The sequence below is a fragment of the Rhinolophus sinicus genome, linkage group LG13 (assembly GCF_036562045.2).
Source record: "Rhinolophus sinicus isolate RSC01 linkage group LG13, ASM3656204v1, whole genome shotgun sequence".
NCBI lineage: Eukaryota > Metazoa > Chordata > Mammalia > Chiroptera > Rhinolophidae > Rhinolophus > Rhinolophus sinicus.
The window spans coordinates 56,327,662-56,350,382 of NC_133762.1; the positions used below are offsets into that span (position 1 = coordinate 56,327,662).

General features: G+C 47.3%; 1 protein-coding gene across 2 annotated transcripts in view; it reads left to right on the forward strand.

Annotated features, from left to right (window-relative positions):
* Nucleotides 1–22,721, forward strand: part of SLC24A3 (solute carrier family 24 member 3) — a 503,295-nt gene that overhangs the window by 287,910 nt on the left and 192,664 nt on the right. For both annotated transcript variants that reach the window (XM_019710723.2, XM_074317336.1), the window contains exon 3: nt 4,317–4,393. In XM_019710723.2, coding sequence (XP_019566282.2) covers nt 4,317–4,393 — 77 coding nt within the window. The remainder of the gene's footprint in view (nt 1–4,316; nt 4,394–22,721) is intronic.

Genomic DNA, 22,721 nt, shown 5'->3' on the forward strand with positions numbered 1-22,721 from the left:
CAAGACAACCTCCCAGAGGGCTTCAGTTCCCCTGGATACCCTGCACCTTCCCATTGCCAGACACTTTCCCTCTCACATTCCTATGGCTTGCTGAACCTCACTGAGCATAAGAGGAGGGCACTGAAATGTCTCTGAAGCTTTTCCAGAGACTAAACATTTAGAAAACTAAGTTGTGAGTCTATCCACTTTCACACAGATTATTTGTGGATAATTTTTTTCATGTGTCTTCGGTTATGATAAATGTGTACCTCTGATCAACAAATACTCGTTAAGTGACTCTTCCATGCTGAGTACTGGGGATACAGAGGAGAATAAATTTCCTCCAACCCTAACCACCAGTCTTGTGGAGAAGACAGAAGGAACCAAAAATTGCCACAAAGTAAGGTCTCATGCGAAATTCTGTTGCAATTCTGAGGACCATATTAGTTACTGCTGTTACTCAAGGTGGGCTCAAATATGCTGGGTAACAAAGAGCCTCCAAATCTCAGTGGCTAAGAAGAGTAAAAATGTTCTTTTTTACTTACACTACATGTACAAAATGTGTGTATCAGGGGGGTGGGATTCTTGTATCAGACACTCAGGGATCCAGGCTAATGGAAGATTCATGCTGACATATGTTTCCATGAATGCTTAGACAAGAAAATGCCAGAGAGTGGATCAGGCACTGGCTTTTAAAGCCTGCCTGGGAATATGACACATGTTGTTTTATTCACATTTCATTAATCAAAACAAACTGCCTGGCCCCACCTAACCTTGAAGGGGACTCAGAAGTGTACTCCTTCAGGTCACTGAAACAATGAGAAATGGGATATTTGTGAACAGCCCGAATGGCCACCCAAGTTGGAATCCAATTGTTGGGGAGTTTACAGGAGTGTCCCTCCCAATGCCATTTCTCAGCCAATAATTCTGTCTTGTGTTTATACAAAAAGCACCTCCTGGGAGAAAGGCCCTCTGAATTCATTCACAATTGTATTCCCTTGGTATTTATCATTCTCTTTCAGGGACCCTGGCCTGGTGGGCACTGGCCCTAGAGAGAGAGATGGCAGCATTCTTGTCCTCAGAGAACTCCCAGTATAGTTGAGTCTGAGGTACTCACACACAGCAAATGACTGCAGTTTGGTTGGAATATCATTTGCTGGGTACTTGCACAGTACAAGAGGGCCACAAAAAGAGTCAGGAAGATTCCATGGGAGGTTAGTTCCACATCTGGCTGGCAGCATTTTCCCAACGTTCACGCAGGGGGAGAGGGAGCACCAGGACAGACGAAAGTGTCTGAAACAGACCCATGGAGTCACCCATCGCTGCAGAGGGGGCGCTGGGCAGTGTCAGCACCCCAGATTCTTGGCGTAATCCCCAGGAGGCCAGTCAATCAAGTGCACTAGGTATTTTGGTATGAAAGACCCCCAGGATGAGAGACCAGCATTCTGACAATTGCCGGGGCTCAGATTCCTTCTGCTCCGAGTGCTAAGGGATCTGTGCTTTACGATGCATTGATCTTTATTTCGGGCTGCTCCATTTGATCAGTATGCAATCACTATGTCTAAAGATGCCATGAATGTCCCTGCTGCAGCTTTTTTTTTTTTTTTTTCAAACAAAACAGAAAACTCTCTCCATCCCCAGCAAACCTCCCGTTAGACTCATCAAACTCAGGCTGCAGGAAAGCAGCCAGGAGAGAGGAGCAGGGTGGCTGATTGCTGTTGCCTTGGTAAGGGGAATCCACTCCTTTCAAGCTCTGTGGTTTCTATGGGAACAGCACTGCTCGCCTCTGCTGGCCCTCGGGGCTGGCAAGATGTACTGAAAGGAAAACTCAGGGGAGACAGAGAAGAGCAGAAGGAGACTGAGGATTTTGAAGGTGTTCAGGGGAACCCTCAGCAGGATGTGTAGCTGTTCCCAGCATGTCACGTGGGCCGTGTGGCGCCAGCCTGATCATGGGAAGCACTTACCTAGAGGCACATGTATCATCCAGCTCTTTTGGACTAAACGAACTCTAATGTGAGGCAGGCAGGGATTGGCGATAGGTAGATTTCAACCCTGAGACCAGAAAGGAACGTGCCTTGCCCCATGCCAGACCCCCATCCCATCATTGTTATATTTATGAAAAATAGCAATATGTAACCCAGGAAGCATGGCAGGAGGTGTTTCACATACACTGTCTGCTGTCTTCCCAGCAAGGATCCCATCCTGCAGATGAAGGAAATGGGTTCTGAGAGGGGAAAGGATAACCCATGAGTGGTGTAGGTGGAATCTGAACCCAGGCCTGATTCCCCACTTGGGCCCTTATGCAAAATCCAATCAACAACCCAAGGAAAATATTAGCTTCCCAAAGATGGGCAAGCATCCTAGCTCACACCTTAACCGAGAAATCCCCCAGTTCATTTAGATTTGGGTGTGAGGAAGCACACCCTCGTGGAGGGCAGCTGGGATGGCATCGGCACCACCAACCTGCATGAAGCACTAGAAGCCCCACCTTGTTTCTTGCTTTAAAAAAAGAAACTAAGGTCGAGAAGCCCTGGGCAGAGCCTTCCAGTCCAGTGTGCCACCCTGTCTCCATACACTTTTCTTGTACAGCTGCAGCTGTTCTGAAAACACCATTTCCCCCACATGTTGGCGGCCCCAGAGTCAGGGCCGGCCAGGTCGGGAGCCTGCTCAGCCTCGGGGAAGCACGCTCAGCTGCGGCTGGCGGCAGCCTACTTGAACCGTGGAGTCACCTAGGCAAGGCTCACCTACTCCGTCTCTGGTCAGTGTCCAGAGTCTGCTCCCTTCAGCGTTTTCCATCCTGCTGACGCTTGCTACCGTGTTGCCCCGAAAATAAGACCTAGCCAGAACATCAGCTCTAATGTGTCTTTTGGAGCAAAAATTAGTATAAGACCCAGTATTATATTTATTATTATATTATAATACATTATATTATATTAGTGTATTATATTACTACATTATATTAGTACATTATATTTGTACTTATAGTAAAATCTTATAGGAAAATCAGATTTTTTCTTATATTAATTATTGCTCCAAGAGATACATTAGAGCTAATTGTCCAGCTAGGTCTTATTTTCGGGGAAACAGGGTAGGTGTCTGCTGTGTGCACTAACCATGCTCTGTGCTTAGACTAGAGAGAGCAGTGAGGAAGAACCTCAGGCCATTTTTCAGATAGCCAATAGGCAAACTGAGGTCCTGAGAGATGAATATACATGCCGCCAAAGACCATGCCCTGGGAGTACTGGCATTGAGCCCCACATTTCCAGATTCCCCCTTGAGGATTCTTTCCTTGATCCCAGGCTGACCCTTTCCTGAGGAAGATTAAACACAATCATACCAACTGCTTTAGAACCACAGCAAAGCAACACTTTGTGAAGTAACAATGTGTGTATTGATAGGCTGTGTGTATAGTACATAAGTAGGGGCTGATAAGATCAATGATAAGCATTTGGGGCCTCCCCTAAACGAAGCTGCTACCCAGTGGGCTTCCAGTGAGGGTGGTTCTTGCATCACATTCTCTGCAGCAAGGGTCATCTGACAATGTCCTTCGCAAATGAGCCAAAGAAGTTTCTAACGTGGTAGATTCTCTGCTTAATATAAGAACACATTACAATGCAGCTAACTATGGTAGAAGTCTTACACTTCGGGCCCTACGAAGCTAGATTCAGAATGCAAGTCCCAACAGCAGTTTATCTGGCCCTTTAAGCCTGGGCACAGGGCATCCCTGTACCACCACCACTCCACCGCCCACTGCTGTGTGCTGACACCAGTTATGCATGAGCAAGTTATGGCCTCTTGCTTCTACTTACAGAGACACCTTGCACCTCTTCTCTTCCGGTTCCAACACTTGGAAGATCACAGGGATGGGTACACAGGCTGTAGCAAACAGTGGGCATCACCACACCAGACATGTGGATGGTTTCTTGAGGCACCTGTGACGCTCTCCAGGGCCTTCTCTGGTCCCAGGAATTCACTTGACTTGGTCAATGCAGGGCTGGATAGTTCACGTATTCTCCTTAACACTTTAAGTCATAAGTGGCCATCTAAAAACCACCCTAATAAGGAAGTATGTAAATATAGTATTATGTATAATGGATCATGAAAATGTCTTTTGGGGGCAGAGTCCCAGGTGTTTCTAACACAACTGTAGTTTGTTGCCTTGCTTCTTATCTGAAGGAAACACTACATTCCCATTAGAGGTATAAAGATGTAATTTTTTTCTCATTCAAGTTCATGAACCCCCTAATGAAACGAGGACTGACAATGCCACCCCAGACCCCCCAGCATGGAAAATGCTGTCATCTGTCCTGAAACGGTTTTCTTTCTCTGCTCTTTAGCCCTGCATGAATTCCCTGATGACATCTTCACCAACGAGGACAGAAGACAGGGAGCGGTGGTTCTCCACGTGCTCTGTGTGAGTACCCCTCTTGTGGCTCTGCTGGAGGGTCCAGAGGGAAGGCCTGGCTGGTGGTGGGTGGGCAGCAAGGTGCCCACAGAGGCATCACCCCTCCTTTCTGTTCACACACCCGGTGGGGGTCCTCTGAGCCCTGTGGGGGGGCGATCTCTAAATGTACCTTCTTTAAAAGGACACAGGTTCGTAAGTTGGCAGGTATCTGTATGTATTCTTTCCTTGATATCGGTGTCCAAAGCATAGGCTCCGAGGTCAAACAGACTTTCTCTTCGCTGTTTAACCTTCCTTTCTCTCTCTGTTCAAATGTCATGTCTTGGGGAACCCTTTCCTAACCAGCCTTTCTAAAAGGCCACTGTCTTTCCCTTACCTGGTTTCATTTTTCTCCATACCTCTGATCACTACCTGACATAGTAGTATATAATTATTTGCTTATTATCACTCTCACCTCACTCACATGTAAGCCCCAGGAGAACAGGAACTTTGTTTTGTACATGGTTTAATTCCCCGACCCATTCCTGGCATGTGGCAGGGACAAAGTGTTTGTTAAATTAGTGGATTAAGTGTAATGGCAACTGACATAGCGTCTGGCACATAGTAGGTGAACAATAAAAGTTTGCTCTGGCTCTGAATGTCCATCACTGCCCTAGCACTTCCTCTGCAGACACAGTGGATTAAAGGCTTTTGATTTCCCTTGTCCCCATTTGGAGAGTTTAGGGAGGGTGCATGTGTGAAGATATATCTCAGGAGAGGCTGCAGAATCAGAAAGACCCAGGCCAGAATCTGGACTAGGTATGTCACTATGCTCGCCCATCTGCATGGTATCCACCCTTCCCTGGAGTGCTGGTAATTCCTTCTGGTTATTTATTACTGTGAAAAAAATTCTCCAAACTTAGTAACATACCCAATAAGCACTTCCTGGTGCTTGTGGGTTCTGTGAGTCAGTGGTTGAGAAGGAACAAGGACGGAATGCTGTACCACAGGTTCCAGGTCTCAGGCGGGTCACTTTGGATGGCTGGCGGTGACACTGCTGCCTGGGGCTGCAGCCAGTGGTGCTGGAGGAGCCTTCTGAAAGGGCTTTCCACACCCATGACTGGTGTCTGGGCTGGGGTGGCCAAAGGACCAACTCGGCTAGAACTATTCACCAACTCACCTCTCTGTGGCTGCTCCAGCGTGGCTCCATGTAGCAGCCCGGAGCTTGGAGAGGGAAGCTTACAACGAACAAGGAGGAAGCCCCATGGCCTGTAATGCACAGGCCTCAGAAGTCATAGACATCTTTTCCACCAGACTCTATTGCAGTAACAAGCCCGCTATGACTCACGGGAAGGGGACACAAGACCTTAATTTCCAATCCACATCTGGAGAAGGTCAGCAGGGACATCCTGGACTCTGGAGTCAGACCTGACCTGGGGTTGGAGCCCAGTTCGACTATCCTTGCTTTGTGTGTGGCTTCTGACAACATATTTCACCTGTCTGGGCCCATAAATTGACCTAAGCCTGACTCCCTTCACAGTGATAGCAATCAACTTTTCCAAGTCTTTCCTCACTTACCCAACCCTCCCAGGGCCCTCCCCCTGAAAAAAGAAAAAAAAAAAGAAAAAAAAGCATGAGAAGTCCCTGTTAAGAAAAAACATTCTCTAAAATTACCAAATGACAAAGTAATTGGTAATTTCGCAATCCTCCCTGCCCTTCAGGAGAGCACATGCACAGAGCAATTAATACAGATGCCAGCTGCCGCCTTCAGCACCATAGAGGCTCCCCTGTCACAAGGCTGAGGAGACCCAGGCACTGAGTTGGATCCAGAAGTCCCTGGTAGCCATTAGCACCCTGATGCCCTGACATCTGAGAGACGAGATCTCCACTCTCAGCACAAACAGTGTGAACTTCTCCCTCCCAAGTCCATATGGTCACCTACAGCTGGCAAGGCCTTTCTCTCACTTCCTTTCACACATCCTCTGACTCCAGCTGAAGGCTGAGTAGGCGTGTTTCCCTTGTTCTTCATGAGCCAAGGATACCTGTAAAGCCTCTGCTGTCTGTGATAGTGCATGCCCCGGGCGCGTGAAGGCAAAAACAGATAACCCTCCTTAGACACTTCCCTAAACAGTGGACAGAAGCCTGCAGCTTAGCACTTGGTCACCATTGGTATCTAATACCACAGTTAGCCCCTGTCCTGGGCCCTGCATTCTAGAAACCACAGGGCAAGGAGTCCAGGGGTCGAGGTCAGCATCCTCCCCTTCAAGACCATGCTCCAGGCATGTGGAACTTCAGAATTCTCCCCCAGCAGCTCATTCCTACTGCCAAGGCCTATGTACACCTTCTACCCAATCCCTCTCTTAGAGGAAAGAGACCTAGGTAGGGAAGCTTGAACCTCCTGCCTAGCGCACCCACGTGCATGCACATGGTGCAGGAGAGAGCTACACTCAGACGAAGAGGAGGGCATTTCTTCTCTAAGGCAGAGTCACATGTTAGGATGGGCCTGCCAGTGCCCTCCCCAAGGTCAAGGACCAAGTCTTACATTATCCTTTCCACAAGAATATACGCTCCCCCAGTAGGACGTGAGCCTCATAAGAGAAGCGCCTTTGTACAGTGTCTGGTGCATTGAACAACAAAAGCTGCACAGCTCAGTGAAGTTGAGTGCAGGAATGAGCGATTCGTTTTATCCATTTCACATACCGTGGTGCCCAACACATTTAGCATGCTCAGGAATTGCTAGACGAACATCACTGGATGAAGAAGAAATGCTGCCAGAGCCAACCTGTGGCATTGTGGGGGCCAGCAGGAAACAGATGAATGCATGACTTAAAGCTGCAATGAGCTAAGTACAGCTTTCCTGCATTCCGCCATCTAGAGAGCATTTCTGAGCCCCTGCAATATGGGAGCACTGGGCTCGACCCTTCTAGAAGCACGAGATACAGTTTCAACCTGCAGGAACCCACTGTGCTGTGGGGAGGCCCCCTTGTAGACAGCTCCTGCCCCCTATGAGGTGCTGGCCTGGTCTGTGCCATGCGCTGTGGGGGGGCCACGAGGTCACAGTCACTGTTGGGAGGTTCAGTTGAGCTGGACTTGAAGGGTGGGTAGGCGTTTTCCAAAATAGTGAGAAAAGTACTTCCATCCTGGAACTAGAAACCCATGATCAAAGATGTAGAGACTGGAGAATCCAGGATATCTGGAGTGAACAGAAACTAAGAACGGGAAGGTGGAGAGGGTTGGGAGGCGCCACGATGTGGCTTAGCTGCTGAGCTGGAAGTGGTAGGAAGTGTATTCCAGATCTCGCCATCCCGCCTTGCCTAGGGTATAGGGTCAGGCATGTCCAGAGGGGACCTAAGTGGTCTGCTCTCCAGTCAGGTGACAAAGACCCAGGCAGACCACGGAGAAAGGCTCAGGGCCATTTGGGCAGGGGTTCCAGAGTGCCAGGTACCCTGAGGAACATGCCAGGCCTGGGGAAGGACATCGAGGATGGGGAGTGGGACTGAATGTCATCTAGCTGTCTCTAGGCCCCTGAAGAGCTGTGTCTGCCTCCTCCAGTGAGGGGAGGGTCCCAGAGGTGTATCCCAGGCTGCCTCAGGGAAAGGGCCAGGACTCTCCTTTCATGTGATTAACTGGCTGTAATCTCAGATCTCAACCACAGAGCCCAGTCCTTTCGAAGCTCATTCCAAAACCTGGTGAATCCGCATTTGCACCCACACTCAAACTTCCGCGTCCGACTAAGGCTCCATAAGTGTGCGTTTGCTGTGAGGCCCCATAACGCCTGTGGCCTTCAACCTCGGTCGGTGCTGCTCTTCAGATACCATGGTTCTGCGGATCCCCCAGAACCATCTTAGAACCAAAGCTTGCTTCTCTTTTTCTTTTCTTTTTTCTTTCTTCTTTTTTCTTCATGTGAACACTTCCCTCTTTTGTGTGAGCTTTGTGGAAATCAAAGAGCCATTTCTGGTTAAGCTTTCCAAACACTGTAGATTTAATTTTCCCCTGGATCTTTCTGGCTTTGTCAATTTCACAAATCCTAAATCCTGGGATTGCACTAAAAAAAAAATTTCTATTCCTACTGACTGTTCTCATGTATGGGCTCCCGAGTAGTGTGGAAATCCATCATCTGTGTAAGTTTATCAACAATGAATATCCCCCAAGAAAAGACACTTGTTTTAGGACTAGCTTTATAGCCAATCTGCTATAACGTTGAGACACTGAAGGCAGTGTTTCCTGTCTGTGAGGAAACTTGTACCCTATAAACTCGTGTATCTGGCCCCAAATAAAGGAAGAAACCTGTGAATAATTTTTTAGGAGCATGATTTGTTCTTGATTTATAAATATTTTGTGAAATTTTGCTAATTATCCCACATGTTGATAGCTAAATCTTTGAGATTATAAGCCAAGCTACACATGTTCTCTTCCAGTAAAAGAGGCTTGAAGTAATCAATATTTGAAATTCTTTCTCAAAAATGCGTCTGTTTTTAATAAATCAACCTCCACAGCAGAAATAAATACCCTCTGTGCATCTTGTCAGCTATGGGAAAGTTATTCTTCCTAGGAGTCAATCCTTCTTTTCACATTTTTAATGTAATTCCTCTCTTCTGGTAGGAAGATATGTCTATATACTTGTTTGTGAGGTGGTATGAAGTACCAGACTCCCTTACAAAGGCAAATTCCTGCCAAGTGGGTCTGATGGAAGAGGTGGTCCTAACTGGTCCAGCAACTTAGACCCATCCACGGACCAACCCAGGAACGAAATATCAGTGAGAATGTTTCTAATGTCCTTCCTCATATTCTAAAACCTAGACATGCTCCGAGGAGCCTCACAGGAAACTCAGGCGTTGACTGTGTGTGCACAGAGGGGACTCCTTCCCCTGTGGAGCTGCTAGGGAGCCTCTATCTGGGCTATGCCGGGCTTCTCGAGCCTTAGGCCTGCTCTGTCCTGTGGTAGGGACTCCCTTGTCCACATCTTCACCTTCACTGCACCCCAGTGTTCAGTGCCCATTCTAGGGGGTCACATGTATTAAAAAGAGGTGCACTCCACACAGGGTGTGGCTTTGGGGAGTTCAGGCAGGATTCTTGTGCTGGGTTGTCAATCCAGAGCTCCCACACTTGGAGGTTCTTCAGGAATGACTACAGGGACCATTGCTGTTGATCCCTGAGGGATCCCTGTACAGGCATGTCCAGGGCTGGGTACCAAGGCTGGTGGCCTCTCCCAAACCCTCAGCTCCTGTCCACGTTTCTCTCCACCTCCTCTGGCCCAGGGAGTTTTTAATCTGGTCTAGAAATTGAGGAAACTCTCTCTGTGAGCCTGCATCCAATTTTCTATTATTCCCAGACCAGCATTTTATACTCAAGAATTTGCTAATTTCTGTTTTGTGAGTCCACCGAGACCTCCTTGCTCCCCAAAACTGCATCGGAAACAGTTGGCATTGGAGGAAGGCCCTTATGGTAGAGGCAGTGAAATGTGATTGGGATGGGGGCGGGGAGGAAGTTTATTCAAATATCCTTCCTCTGGAATGGTGGCTTTTCTGGGCCCATTCCCTGTTTCCTCCATGTGGTGCTCCCAGGCACGCAGAGTGCCTAGGGGACCTGGATCCCTCCACCCCACCCTCCCTCTCCCTCTCTGCTCCCATGCTGGCCCTGACTCTACCTGGTATCCTCTGTATACCTGCTCTACTTGCTCACTCCCTGCCTGTACTGTTCACTGTTACTGAGTTCACAGCCTCAGAAATCTCATATTTTCCTGCCCAACCATGTGTCACCAGCTGGCCTATGGGTTGACCTCCTCTGGGTCAGATCTTAACCAGTCAGCATGATGGAAGCACAGGGCTTCCTTCAGAAGGCGCAGGGGACCTGGAAGCTCCTGATGGAGAATCTAGGCTCTACAACCCCAACCACAAACTAACCCCTCCACCCTGAGCAAAAAGTGAACGTTAATTTGGATGTGTTCATAGAGAAAGGCGTTGGGGTGCGGAGAGTCCAGGTCCCGGGTGGGAGGGGCTCCCTTACTCCTCTGAGCTCCCGGGTTCCCTCTCAGTCCTGGGGGAGCAGGCTATCTGGAAGGAGCCTCACCAAATGGATGTCATTTCCTTGGGGCCTGAGCTTCCTACAGTTATCTCTCCTGTTTAATTTTAATATCTGGAGGAATGATTACTCTGGATGTGCTCCCCTCCCTGGGGCCCAGATTGCTTTTGTTAAGAGCCAAAGAACAAGCTATTTAATGCAATAGGGGTTCTTAGGGGCAAAGGGCCAGAGTACCAGCAGGAGGTGGAGGCAGCCCCTTCCAACTTCCCCTCCCCCACCCCTTGCAGAGGCAGCTTTACATATCAAAGCTCACTGTCCACCTCAGCCCCAGGGGTTATTTTTGTCTCTCAAAGGCTACCCTTTTGCTTTTTTGGCTCAAGGACTCAGCTTTTATAGACCAGCACTATGTAACAGAACTTTCTGTGCTGATGAAAATGTTCCCTATCTGTGCTGTCCAGTATGGTAGCTGCTGGCCACATGTGGCCACTGAGCACTTGAAAAGTGGCACAGGTGACTGAGGAACTGACTTTTAATTTTATTTCATGTTAATATAAATTTAAATAGCCACATGTGTCAAGGGGTTCCCTAGAAGGCCTACAGATGAATTCCAATTCAGCATCTTCCCTCCCTTTGCTTATGTTGTCAACTTGAAACCAAGAAGCAGCGATGGCCAGGAAGAAGTCAGGAGCAGAGAGGTCCTGCTCCTCTACTTAGTCCTTCTAAGGGATTACTGGCCTGGGTTTAGCAATTCAAACAAACAGGGTGCAGGGAAGGCACTGCAAGGCCATGGGGGATGGGATGTTCCATGCGGGCAAAGAATACCCAGATTAGGAGTGAGAACATTTGTGTAGCACCAGCAAGCTCAGTGCTTTGGATCAAGTCACAGAACTTGCCCTGACCTCAATGTCCATATCTGTAAAGTGGGAGCACATAGTATGTGCTCAGTAAATATTGGATTTTTTGGTCTTCATCTTCTCCCTGCTTCCCACCCCTCTGAGGGAGCTCACCTGTGCTTAACCCATCACAAAACTCCTCCTATCATGGGAGCAGAGCCAGGCCCATTCAGAGACAGCCCTTGTGAGCAACAGGACAGGGGTGACACAGAGGCCTGTCTGCAGCTGGCATTTCTGCCAAACCCAGGGCTCTGGGAGAGGAGGCTGCTGCAGGGGTTTCGAAATTTAAGGGGACCTATGTGATCTGGTCAGCAAGGTCCCAGCAACAACTCACTCGGTGGGCAGATGTGTTTAGTTAAGGGATTTCACCCTGGAAGAGAAAAATGATTAGAAGAGCTGCGGAATTTGCTGTTTACTCTTAGAAAAGTGCTGAGCGTGTCCTTAATTTGTCAGTGTCAACACAAAGCTAAAACTGGTGTCCAGAGAGGATTAGCACAAAGAGAGTAAATTATTGTATTTCAATAGAACGTAAGTTACTCTCTCCCCTTCCTGCTCCCGAGACTTCCTTCAGAATGCCCAGGTCTGACCCTGATGCCCGTACCCATAGGCTGCACACAGGCTTGCTAGACCCCTGAGCTAGAGATAAAACATCATGAGTTACAGCCTGTACTTGAAGGAAGCCCATCTGAGTTTCAGCCCTGGCATTTACACAGCAGGGGCAATTTGCTTTGCCTTGCCCAGCCTTTTTCCTCATGTGTCCCTGGAGATAAATACAGCACCCACCTCATCAGATTGGTTTAAGGAGTACATAAAGGTGGGCATGCCAAGCTCTTGGTAAGGTGTCTGGCACTGCATAGATAGTACCCCACCTGTACTTCCTTAGTTCTTGCAACTTGTGTGTGCCACCTGACTCCCAACTTCCAGCCTGTGTGACTCTGGACTTTTCGCTGGTCCCCAGAGCCCATTCTACCAGAATGCAGGATAGCCCAGAAGTAGCCCTCAGACAGAGAGGGATCGGTGGATAAATACGAGTTTTCTCGTGCCTCAGTTGGGCTAAATGAAACACATGATGTGTTCCACCTTCTCTCCCAGAGTTGCCTGAGCAGGATAACTTGCAGGTCCCCAGCCAGGACCTTGCTTGACAATGCCTCTTGATTAGTTTCCTGATCTTCCCCGACTCATTTTCCTGCTCATCTACTGCTGCTCCTGGGATCTCCCCTCCAAATTAAAGGCCTTGCCCTGGAATCCTGGATCCAGTTCTGCTCCTGAGGCACAAGCTGAATAAATATTACCTACCATTATTATTCTGCCCATTTGGTCCCGCTCTAAAACCCACGAGACTGAAGGAGATGCAGAATTCTGAGACTCCAGTGCCTTCTAGACACCCCAGAACGAGGTGTGACATGAGCTGATCTACTCTCTTTGTGATTCATGTCCTGAACCCAATGCCATATAGACAAAAGCTTGGGGCATGAGCTTTGGAGCAGACAGTTTTCAAATCTGATGCTGTGAGGATCCCCAAATGGTGATGGGAGAGAGCATACAGATTGCTTAGATGGTAGAAGTTTACACGTGGAGACTGGACACTGTAACCTGCTGTATGCTGCTCTCCATCTCACTTATCTAATTTATTACTTGGTCCACTCATCCCCACTCTGTGTATTTTATTTTTATTTATTTTGTTATGTAGAAAATAAACTTTATTTATGTGTATCTCTGAGATGACATTGCCCACAGTTACAGTTTGTATCCAGTAGTTATGAATTGACTATTTACAATTTTGTATACTCTGAAAAGCGTAAGCCTAAAAACTAAATAAACAGTGAGGTACTGCCATTTGGATTTATCTATGTCCTAGCTTAAAGAAGTAGTCTTTATCAAGCATTCAACAAATCAATCTGGATGAAAAATTCAATTCCATGCTCTAATTTATCAGAAAACACTCCATGAATTTTAAATGTTGGTGCTCCGTGGTTTTGCTCAATAGTTTCCTGACAATTCTCTTCTCTGGAGAACCTCAGTACAAGACCCGCTGTTTACCATGCCTCAAGACATCCGAATGAATGCTATCCAGACAGAACTTGGGCTTTTATTCCCTCTATTTATTATCCCCCCTCCCCTCATATAATATAGAGACTCCAGAGAGGAGTTTCAAGTTTAACAAACACCTGACCTGAAAGCCCAGAAGTGTCTGCACTGCAGCCTGTTCCACAGTCTAAGGAGTCAGTTCCTCCTCACAGTTCTGCACCAGAAGAGCTCCTGTGGCCAGTGCGCATGTCTCAGGTTGGGCTCCCACAGAAGCCAACCTGAAGCAAAGAGTCCAGGACAGGTGCTTCATTTGAAGCATGATCCCAGGACGCATGCGGGGAGGGAGGCAGAGGAGGAAAGGCAGCCCCTGAGGGCTGGGTGGTAAGGCTAGCCACCCCCAGGGACAGGGCAGCTAGAGCTGACCCTTTCAGGGACTGGCAGAGAATGGAGAGCATGCCCCTCCGATGATCCCCACTTAGGTGCGAGGGAACTGAGGCATTCATCCCCCATCTCCTGTCAGGCCCTGGCTGAGGGCTGCACTTCCACAGGAGGCAAGTTACTCCAAAGCCCTCCAGCCCGTACATGGAAGTTGGCCGGTTGTTGTGCCAGGAACATGAGTACCAGGCACAAGGGCAGGCCTGACAGTACCTGCCACAACACGTAGCAGCTGGGCTGCCCCACGTAGGAGTGGACTTGCACCTGTGCCCATACCTTGACGTCATGCTGAAGATCCTGGCTGGCGACTGCCTCTGGGGGGTCTTCTCCCCAATTCCACCTTCCCCACTCAGACTTGGCGTGTGTGGTTGAGATTCAAATGCCAGCCAAGTGTCCTCTGTATGTGTTCACCTGTCTGGGAATTCCTGAGGCTAGCTGTTTAGCAGATTCTCTTGTAGCTTTCCAGTCTCTCTGAACCAACTTAGAGGGAGGAGTGGAAAAAAATGTTATCCCTCTCATCCAGTGAACTGTGGGGAGTAGACAGCTACCCAGTTCCAATATGCCCCTGTGGAAGAACTGTCAACACTCTCCTCAGCGACGCTATGTCATCCCCTGCTCCCTTCTCCCCAGACAACTTTTCTTCCTATTCAGCCCACACGTTTCTTTTCTGACCCCATGAGCCAGAAATACGAAGGGTCTTCTCTTTCCCAAAGACTTTGTCTCCTTCAGTGTGTTCCTTTCAGTGCTGCACCTGACTTTGGACTTGACAAGTTCTATTAGTTCTGCCATCTCGCAGAACTAGTGTGAAGGTCAAGAGTGCAAGCCATGACTCTGCCACCTACTCCCTACTTGGCCTTTATATACTCTGGGTGTCAGTTTCCCCATCTGTGTATGGAGATGAGGCTAGCCCTACTTCATAGGAGGTCTATTGTGAACTGAGATAAAACACGTAACATGCTCAGTCCAGTGCCTAGCACGTAATAGGTACAAGACAATGTTGACTGTACATTATTTTCATTGCTCTACCCTGAATTAATCTATGGTCAACTCTTGTCCAGACAATAGCCATCAAAATGATCTTCTTAACTTCAGTCTGTTCCCTTCCAATCAAAATTAAGCACTAATAGCACCAGATCAATGTGTTGAATGCAATATCCAGGTTATGCTTTGCTCAGACCTCCCCCAGCAATGCTCCCTGCCCCCAGAGAGCCACCCTGGCTTGGGAGGGGGGAGGGGGGATTTCAGAGTAAGACTGCCTGGGTTCAAATGCCAGCCTCATGGCTCTTTAAGTACACTGCCTTGGGCAAGGCATTTCACTCTCTGTGCCTCAGTTTTCCTTTAACATGAGGATAATGATAGGATCTGCTTCAGAGGCTCCTGTGTGAGGGTTTAAAAAAAATCAATCCAAAAGAGATGAGAGAGAGAGAGAGAGAGAGAGAGAGAGAGAGAGAGAGAGAGAGAGAGAGAGAGAGAGAAGGGAGGGAGGGGGGAGGGAGCGAGGGACGGAGGGAAATCCTACCGGTGCTTGAGCACAGCCTGGCACTAAGAAGTGATCAGTAACTCTTATTCATTGTCCTTCAGAGTGTCCTCACTATGCATGTGCCAACCATTTTCCCAGTCTCTTTTTTCTCTTCTTTTTTATCTATATATTACAGCCTAGCCAAAACAGATTCTTCACCACACACCAGGAAATCCCAGGACCTTCCTGCCCCCAGTTCCTGGGCAGGCCCCCATCACCTTTGGTTTCCTTAGACTCCTCCTGCAAGGTCCATCCTGATGCCATCTCCTGCTTGAAGCTTTCTCTTACTTTCCATAAGTGGGACTTTACACTAGCTTAGATCTGCTCCTACTCTAAGTTCCCACTTTCCTTATTCGTCTTCTAAGGAACTTCATGCAAGCAGCCCTCTGTTAGAGCACGTGTCTTACCTCTCCCCATCTTCCCAGATTAGTGTTAGCGAACTGGGATCATGCTTTAGTCATCTTTGTGTTCCCATACCACCCAGCATGGCACCTTGCATGCAGGAATTGCTCATTGAAGGTGTAGTGTGTGAGTAAATGAATGAATGAAGTGCACTTAGTATCTTGGCTGCTGAGTGTAGGCTCCATCCACCAAGCTGGTAAGAGTTAAACAATGAAAGAGGTAAACAGTGAAAATAATACGATGCTTTCATAAGGCTCTGGGAGTTCCATCAATCCTGAGCATAATGAGATGGCCTTTTGAAGATGGACTTTCATCGAGAGACGCGTATTGAGTTAATTACTAAGGATGTCCTATGCAGGAGAGAGCAAGTTAAAGCAAGTGCACAGAGGCTGCCTACTTCAGATACATACCTTGTTTCAGTCCATGATGTTGGTGCTGCCCAGGGAGCTTGGGCATTGCAAAGATCCAGTGACAGCAGAGACCCACCCCTGCAGAGATGAGTCTTTTTCACAATTTCACAATAACTCAGAGGCTTTTCTGAACATTTTCACAAAGTCGCAGCATCTAAGCAAACATCTTTGTTCATGACAATCACAATGTTCTTTAACTCCAAAAAGTTAAATTCTTTCCCTAAAGAGTTGGCCTCTATCTACTGAGGTATTATTTCAGCAACCAAAAGCAGTGCTCACACATGAAAGGTACCCAAATGTATTAACAGGTAAAAATGGGCAGAGGTGGGTTTGGGGTTGTACCTTTCGTTTCCTAAGCCCACTCAACGTGGGGGCCAATTATAAGAAAGGAAACAGGTCTGTTTGTACCAGAAAGCAGGACTCCACCAGAACCCCTTCCTTTCCCTGAGATGTTTTCTCTCTTCAAAGGCTCCTAAAGATTTTCCAGAACGTGCCCAATTTTTTTTAAATTTAATTTTATTAAATTTATTGGGGTGACAACTGTCAGGAAAATTACATAGATTTCAGGCGTACACCTCTGCACCACACCATCTATAAATCCCACTGTGTGCCCACCACCCAGAGTCAACCCTCCCTCCATCACCACATACTCGACCCCCCCCACCCCCATCTCCCACCCCCCACCCCCACCCCCCACCCCCCCACACCCACCGGCAACCACCAAACCACTGTCTGTGTCCACGAGCCTCTGCTTCTCATTTGTTTGTTCCGTTCCCCCGATGCTTTTGGTTTATATACCACACATCAGTAAAACCACATGGTTCTCCGCCCTCTCTGTCTGACCTATCGCGCCCAGCACTACACTCCCAAGATCCATCCATGCCGTCACAAACGTTCCTATATCATCTTTTCTTACCGCCGAACAGTATTCCATGTTGTGTATACACCACAACCTCCTTATCCATCCATCCATCGAAGGACACCTTGGTTGTCTCCATGTCTCGGCCACCGCAAACAAAGCCGCAATGAACACCGGAGCACACGTGTCCTTATCTCCAAATGCCCCCAGATCTTTTGGGCAGACACCCAGGAGAGGGACCGCTGGGCCATATAAAACCTGCCCAATGTTTGTGCTCTTATTCTAACACTTCAAGGAACCTCAAGGATCCCTGATGATAACTTGTCCTTTCAGTTTGCACCACCTATTTCATCGGAGTATTTGGAACCTGTTCCCAAGGAACTGGTTCAGAGGACATTTGGAATAAACTGTCAGCCATCAACCCTCTCACTTGCTTTAGGCTGGGGCCCAAGATGGTGCCCATTTGCCCAATTCTTATCCTCAGGGCGTCTGTCCTTGACTACCTGTGGTGCTCTCTTTGAGAGTCTTATTTTCTGAGGTTCTCTTTGCATTTCTCTCAAGAATGCTAGGAGCAAATAGATTTCTTGGTGACATGTTCTCTCACTTAGAAATCTCAAAATAAATATACAAATTAGGTCTAATTGTGGCCCTCATTCATGGGCCTTTGGTTGGGGTGCTTTTCATTAATTCTCATGACATAGCATGGAATCTGCCTTGTCACCTATTTCATCAGTGCTCTAATAGTTTTTGTTTTATGCACAAAATAGAAGGCTGAGCATCTGTTTTTTCCCCTTTTTGAACTTATTAGAACTGTCTTTTCCTCTGTGCAATGGATGCAGTGATTAAGGCAGATGTGTATTTTTGGCATGTAGCATAATACTTTTCAGCATCTGAGGCTGTGACAAGACCAGTAGTTTTGGCTTGTGCTGGGTCCTTGCATCCGTGCCTGAACACAGGCCCAAATTCATTTGACTTCATCACTTTTTCATTTTACAAAGTTGGCTTGAGGCAAGATCTGTTACACTCCTCTGTAGAGAGCAGGTCCAGCACATGCTCACGTCCTCATGTTCGTATGGACATGCCATGTGAATGCACACGTTACACACACATGTGCATGTCTATGAATACTATAATCCTTTTTTAAAAGACAATAGGAAATGATTTTTTAAATATTAGGCATAACTACTTAAAGTGGGATGCTCGATTAATAAGTGTGTGTGTGTGTGTGTGTGTGTGTGTGTGTGTGTGTGTGTTTAATATCTCCCTTGGCCGCTCAGCACTGCATTGAAGAGAGAGCATGGGTTGACATGAAGTCAGAATATAGTTTGAAAAAGAGCCGAGTTTTTAAAAGACAGCCGTCTTTCATTCTGCCCTGTAAACCCATTTATCCCCTAACTTGGTCATCGCAGCAATTGTCGCCACCATTCATTGAGTTGCTCAGGTTGGAATCTTAGGAATCCGCCTTGATTTCTCTCCCTCCCACCCCACCCAAATCTTGGCCATTCCATCTCCAACCAGTATCTCCATCCCATGTACTCTCTCCATCTCCACTGATACCACCATTATCTAGGTCACCATCATCCCTCACCTGAATCAGGATCTCCCCCTCATGTCCACATTCTCTATAATCCTCCGTGATACTTTGAAAACATACTTGGGGATCAGGACAGTGTGTTCTGGCCCTACCTTCCCCTACAAATTCACCACTTAAGCTCCCCGACCCACCACCCGCTACCACACTTCAGCCCCACAGACCTTCCTCCCCATCCTGTTCCTCAAACATTTCAAACACGTCCCACCTTGGGTACTAGGTACACCCCCTTTATTTAATTCCACATTGACCCTCTGTACTGTCTTGTGCAGGTGTTACACATGTATCAGTTCGCGTTTGTGTGTGAACACTAACTAACAGCCTGCTACTGGAAAGCTTTGCTTCACTCTTTGCTCTTTTGGCAAAGGAACCAGATTTTTCTATACCGAAAATGGCGAAGAGTGAACCTTCTTGTCTGTCTTCCTATAGTAAATAGAAGACTCAGCTCAGAGAAGAATCTGCTCAAACTAGAAAAAGCTTAGCATGACTAAAGAGATGATTTATTGTGTCATTCCTTGTAAAATTAGCTGGCCCTCATTTAAAAAAGTACTGTTAGAAAGGAAGGAAAAAGCTCTTCTGTGAATGTACTCCTATCTGCTTGATTTAGCGGTGTTGGCATGGAGACGCAGCATGAAAAGGGAAGGGAAGGGGGTGTCCAGCACTGTAAGACGTGGCAAAGACTTCATTTGTTTCCCATTGTGGTATTTCTAATAACAAGATACAAAGAAAGCATACTCACCAGAGTAGCCATGATGCTTTGAATGTCTTCAAATCAATAGAATGCCAAGGATCTGTCTCTGTTTGGGGGGTAAATGGGTGATGGCAGTGAAGAGAGAGTGTGGCTGGGTGAGTATGTCAATATCTTAACCAGTTGATTTCCATGACAGCTCAATGGTGGTGAGTCCTTCTGTCCCAGAGCCACCACTGGTCAGCTTTTGATCTTGGGTCGGTCACTTGCTCTTTGGGATCTTGGCTTCTTAACTTCTAAATGAGAAAAATGTTCTCAAGATCCGGTCCACCTCCAAGATCCACAATTTGTACATAAAATATGAAAGGGCTTCTGGATGATTTCAAGCACCCTTCCCTGCGTAGCCATGACATTGTCTAGTTTCTTCTGAGGAGCCTGGATTTTCTGGAAACACTCAGGAGTCTTGATATTGCCCACAAAACTCACCTGGCAGGACCTGGGAGCTTGGGCACTGGGGTATAACCAGGCATTTGAGGAGGCTCTGTACCTTCTTGTCACTAGTGAGCAGACACGTCTCCATGGCCCTGAGGTCAGATCAAGTCACATGAGCCTGTGGGCAGAACAAAGGCCCGAAGCTGCTCCATATAAAGAGTACGACTCCTGTAGAGAAACAAGAGCCACTGCATGAAAAACAATAAAATTAATGGTGACAGGCAAGTCTAGACAATGCCTCGGTTTGCCAGTGGCCCAGTTACTCTGGGCACTGTAGTCACATCACTTGTGCACCAGTCCACAGCCATCAGGATGGGAACTGAGCAGTGAGGTCATCCGATGTTTCTTGTTCCTCTTCTGTAAGTTTGGCCACCAGGCTAACAGTCCACCAATGCCCCCATTTCATATTCCAGCCACAAATGAACCCATAAATGGTCCAAGTCCATGAGAGGGTATAACTAAAGTTCAAAAATACAATCAAGCAAGTGGTTAGGAATTTCTTCTGTCCTGCTCAGATGCTTACAAGGTTGAGAGGACAAAGAGAAACATAACCCATGTGCTATGTAGCATACAAATACAACTATCCAGTTGTTTAGCCCCCAGGTCATGAAGAGAAAGGAAGAAGAATGGCAGTGGCTGGGGATCTGCTATGTGGGGAGAACTGTGCTGGTATCTTCCATACACTGGCCTGGAGAAGTAACTAGTTCAAGGGAACAACTTGCTTACGTTGTGTTTAGACCAATATATGCATAAGTACATCAGATTCAGCCAAACCAAGAAATACTTACTGAGAACTTTGTAGATCAGAGGTGCAGAACAGAGACAGGGAGGGTCAGATAGCATGATCCTTATCTTCTAGGAGTCTGACATCTTGTAAGACACGAACTGGGAAACGTTATACAATAATGAAAGGTGCAAGCAGCTTTCCAAGAACACATGGATGATTAAGGCTCTGAGAAGTTAAATAACTTGCTGCCTATGATGTAGGTATTATTTCCTCCATTTCATAGGTGAGAAAAAATGAGACATGAAGAAATGAAGCCACTTGCCCTGGGCACACATCTCATGAGTGACAGAGCTGGGGTTTGACCCCAGGCTGTGGGCTTCCAGAGTGGGGAGACCCCCTTCCCATGACAGTGACTTGACTGATGACTTCAGAAAGGCCTCCAGGCTTGAATGGTGGGGATGTTGTTTGATCAGTTTTCTCAGCCGTTATTCTAAATACGGCTCCAGAATCAGCTTCCCAATTCTGATAAGCCACCAGAGAACCCAGGGAGGCCCTGACAGAGTAGACATGGAGACGGTGGCTGTGCTCTCAGGACACCATCAGCCAGCCTTTAGTCCACTCTCAAGGTGGACTGGGCATTCTTTGACAGGCTTCACATTCCTCTGTGTCCAGACCCCTGAGTGACTGGGGTCTGCCTTCACTGCTCCCTCATCCACACGCCACGGAGAGGGGACACCAGGCCAGACCCTGGTCATGGCTCTGGCCTGGGCTATGCCCTGGCCCTTTGCTCTCATCTGAGCAGCTTGACTGCATAAAAAAGCAGGAGCCCAGGGCCTGTGGTGTTTGCAAGATTCAGCCAGCTCTGCTTGCTACTCTCATTTGTCTGAGATTCCAGAAGACTTTGAATAGCACTCATGATAATTACAGAATTCCCACATATATTGATGAGAAACAGCTACATAAATAGCACAGCTTGGTATTTACAAAGTGCCAGTTTTCCGTAAATATAGAAGTTTGGCAATTACTGCCAAGCAGCTTGTCTGCCTTCTGGAGCAGGCACTTGTCTTATTTCAGCCCTTTCCAGGGGGCACATCATATCACCTCTATCTGTGGCCAGTCTCATGGCCTCAACAGGTACAATTCCATGAAACAACCAGGCGACCTGAAACCACAATGGTGATCCCCAGTCTATTTCAGAGTGTGGGGACTCCTTTTTGACATCAGAGTGTTTTGACCACTCCTCCACCATCAGGACATAGACACATGACCCCCTTATAATAAGTCAGGCTTCTCAGTAGGGCTGTGGTCTACAGATTGAAAACCGAGGCTCATTTATTGCTCTAAAGCTGCGTTTCCCAAATTGTTTTCTTGGGACACTACAGAAAGAAAATCATCGTAGGTATTATGTGGAAAATAAGGGTTATTTAATCAAGTGTTTAAGAAATGCTGAATTACTGTCTGTTTATTTCCTAAATTCAGGGTTCCTCACAAACTTGAAATGTGCTAATTTAGACCATGACTCTCCATATGGGAAGTGTAATAGCAGGGTTTTCAAAACTGACCACAGAACTCTCCTTTTCACAGAGCATTTTACAGGTGTTTGCAAAGCATCCTATTTTGAGTAACAAAGACTAACCACCCTTAGGGCTCATTAATTGATCTCAGCTCAGCAATCAAATGAATGGTATTGTATCAGTTAGCTTTTGCTGTATAACAAATGACGCTATATTTTAGTAGCTTAAAGCAACAACTATTTATTTAGCTCATGGCTCTGTGGGTCAGCAATCAGTTTGAACTGGGCTCAACTGGGTGGTTCTGGTCTTGGCTGAGCTTCCTCATGTGTCTGTAGTTAGCTGTCAGCCAGACAGCTTGGCTTTGGGCAGTTGACTGGCTGTCAGCTGGGGCAGTGAAAGCAAGTGGGCCGTGTACTGTATCATCCTCCATTAGGCTAACCCGGGTTTATTCACATGGCAGCTGGACAGGGTTCCAAGAGATCAGTCAGCAGCTGCACTAAGCTCACCACTGGCACAGCATCACATCTGCCACATTCCGTTGTTCAAAGCAATTCATAAGGCCATCTCCCATGAAGCCTAAGTCAAGGAGAAATGAAGGTTTCCAAGTTTCTAGGGTCTTCAGAGAGGTGATTTGTTTGGGAGAGCAAACCTAGGGTTATTGTTGAAGTTGTGTTTACATAACAAAGTGAAAGAGTTTTGCATCTAGAGTGCATGTTTATTTGGGGTGCCTGGTGGGGGGAGCAGTTCAGGGACTGCTGATAGAGATTGCACAAGACTAAAAG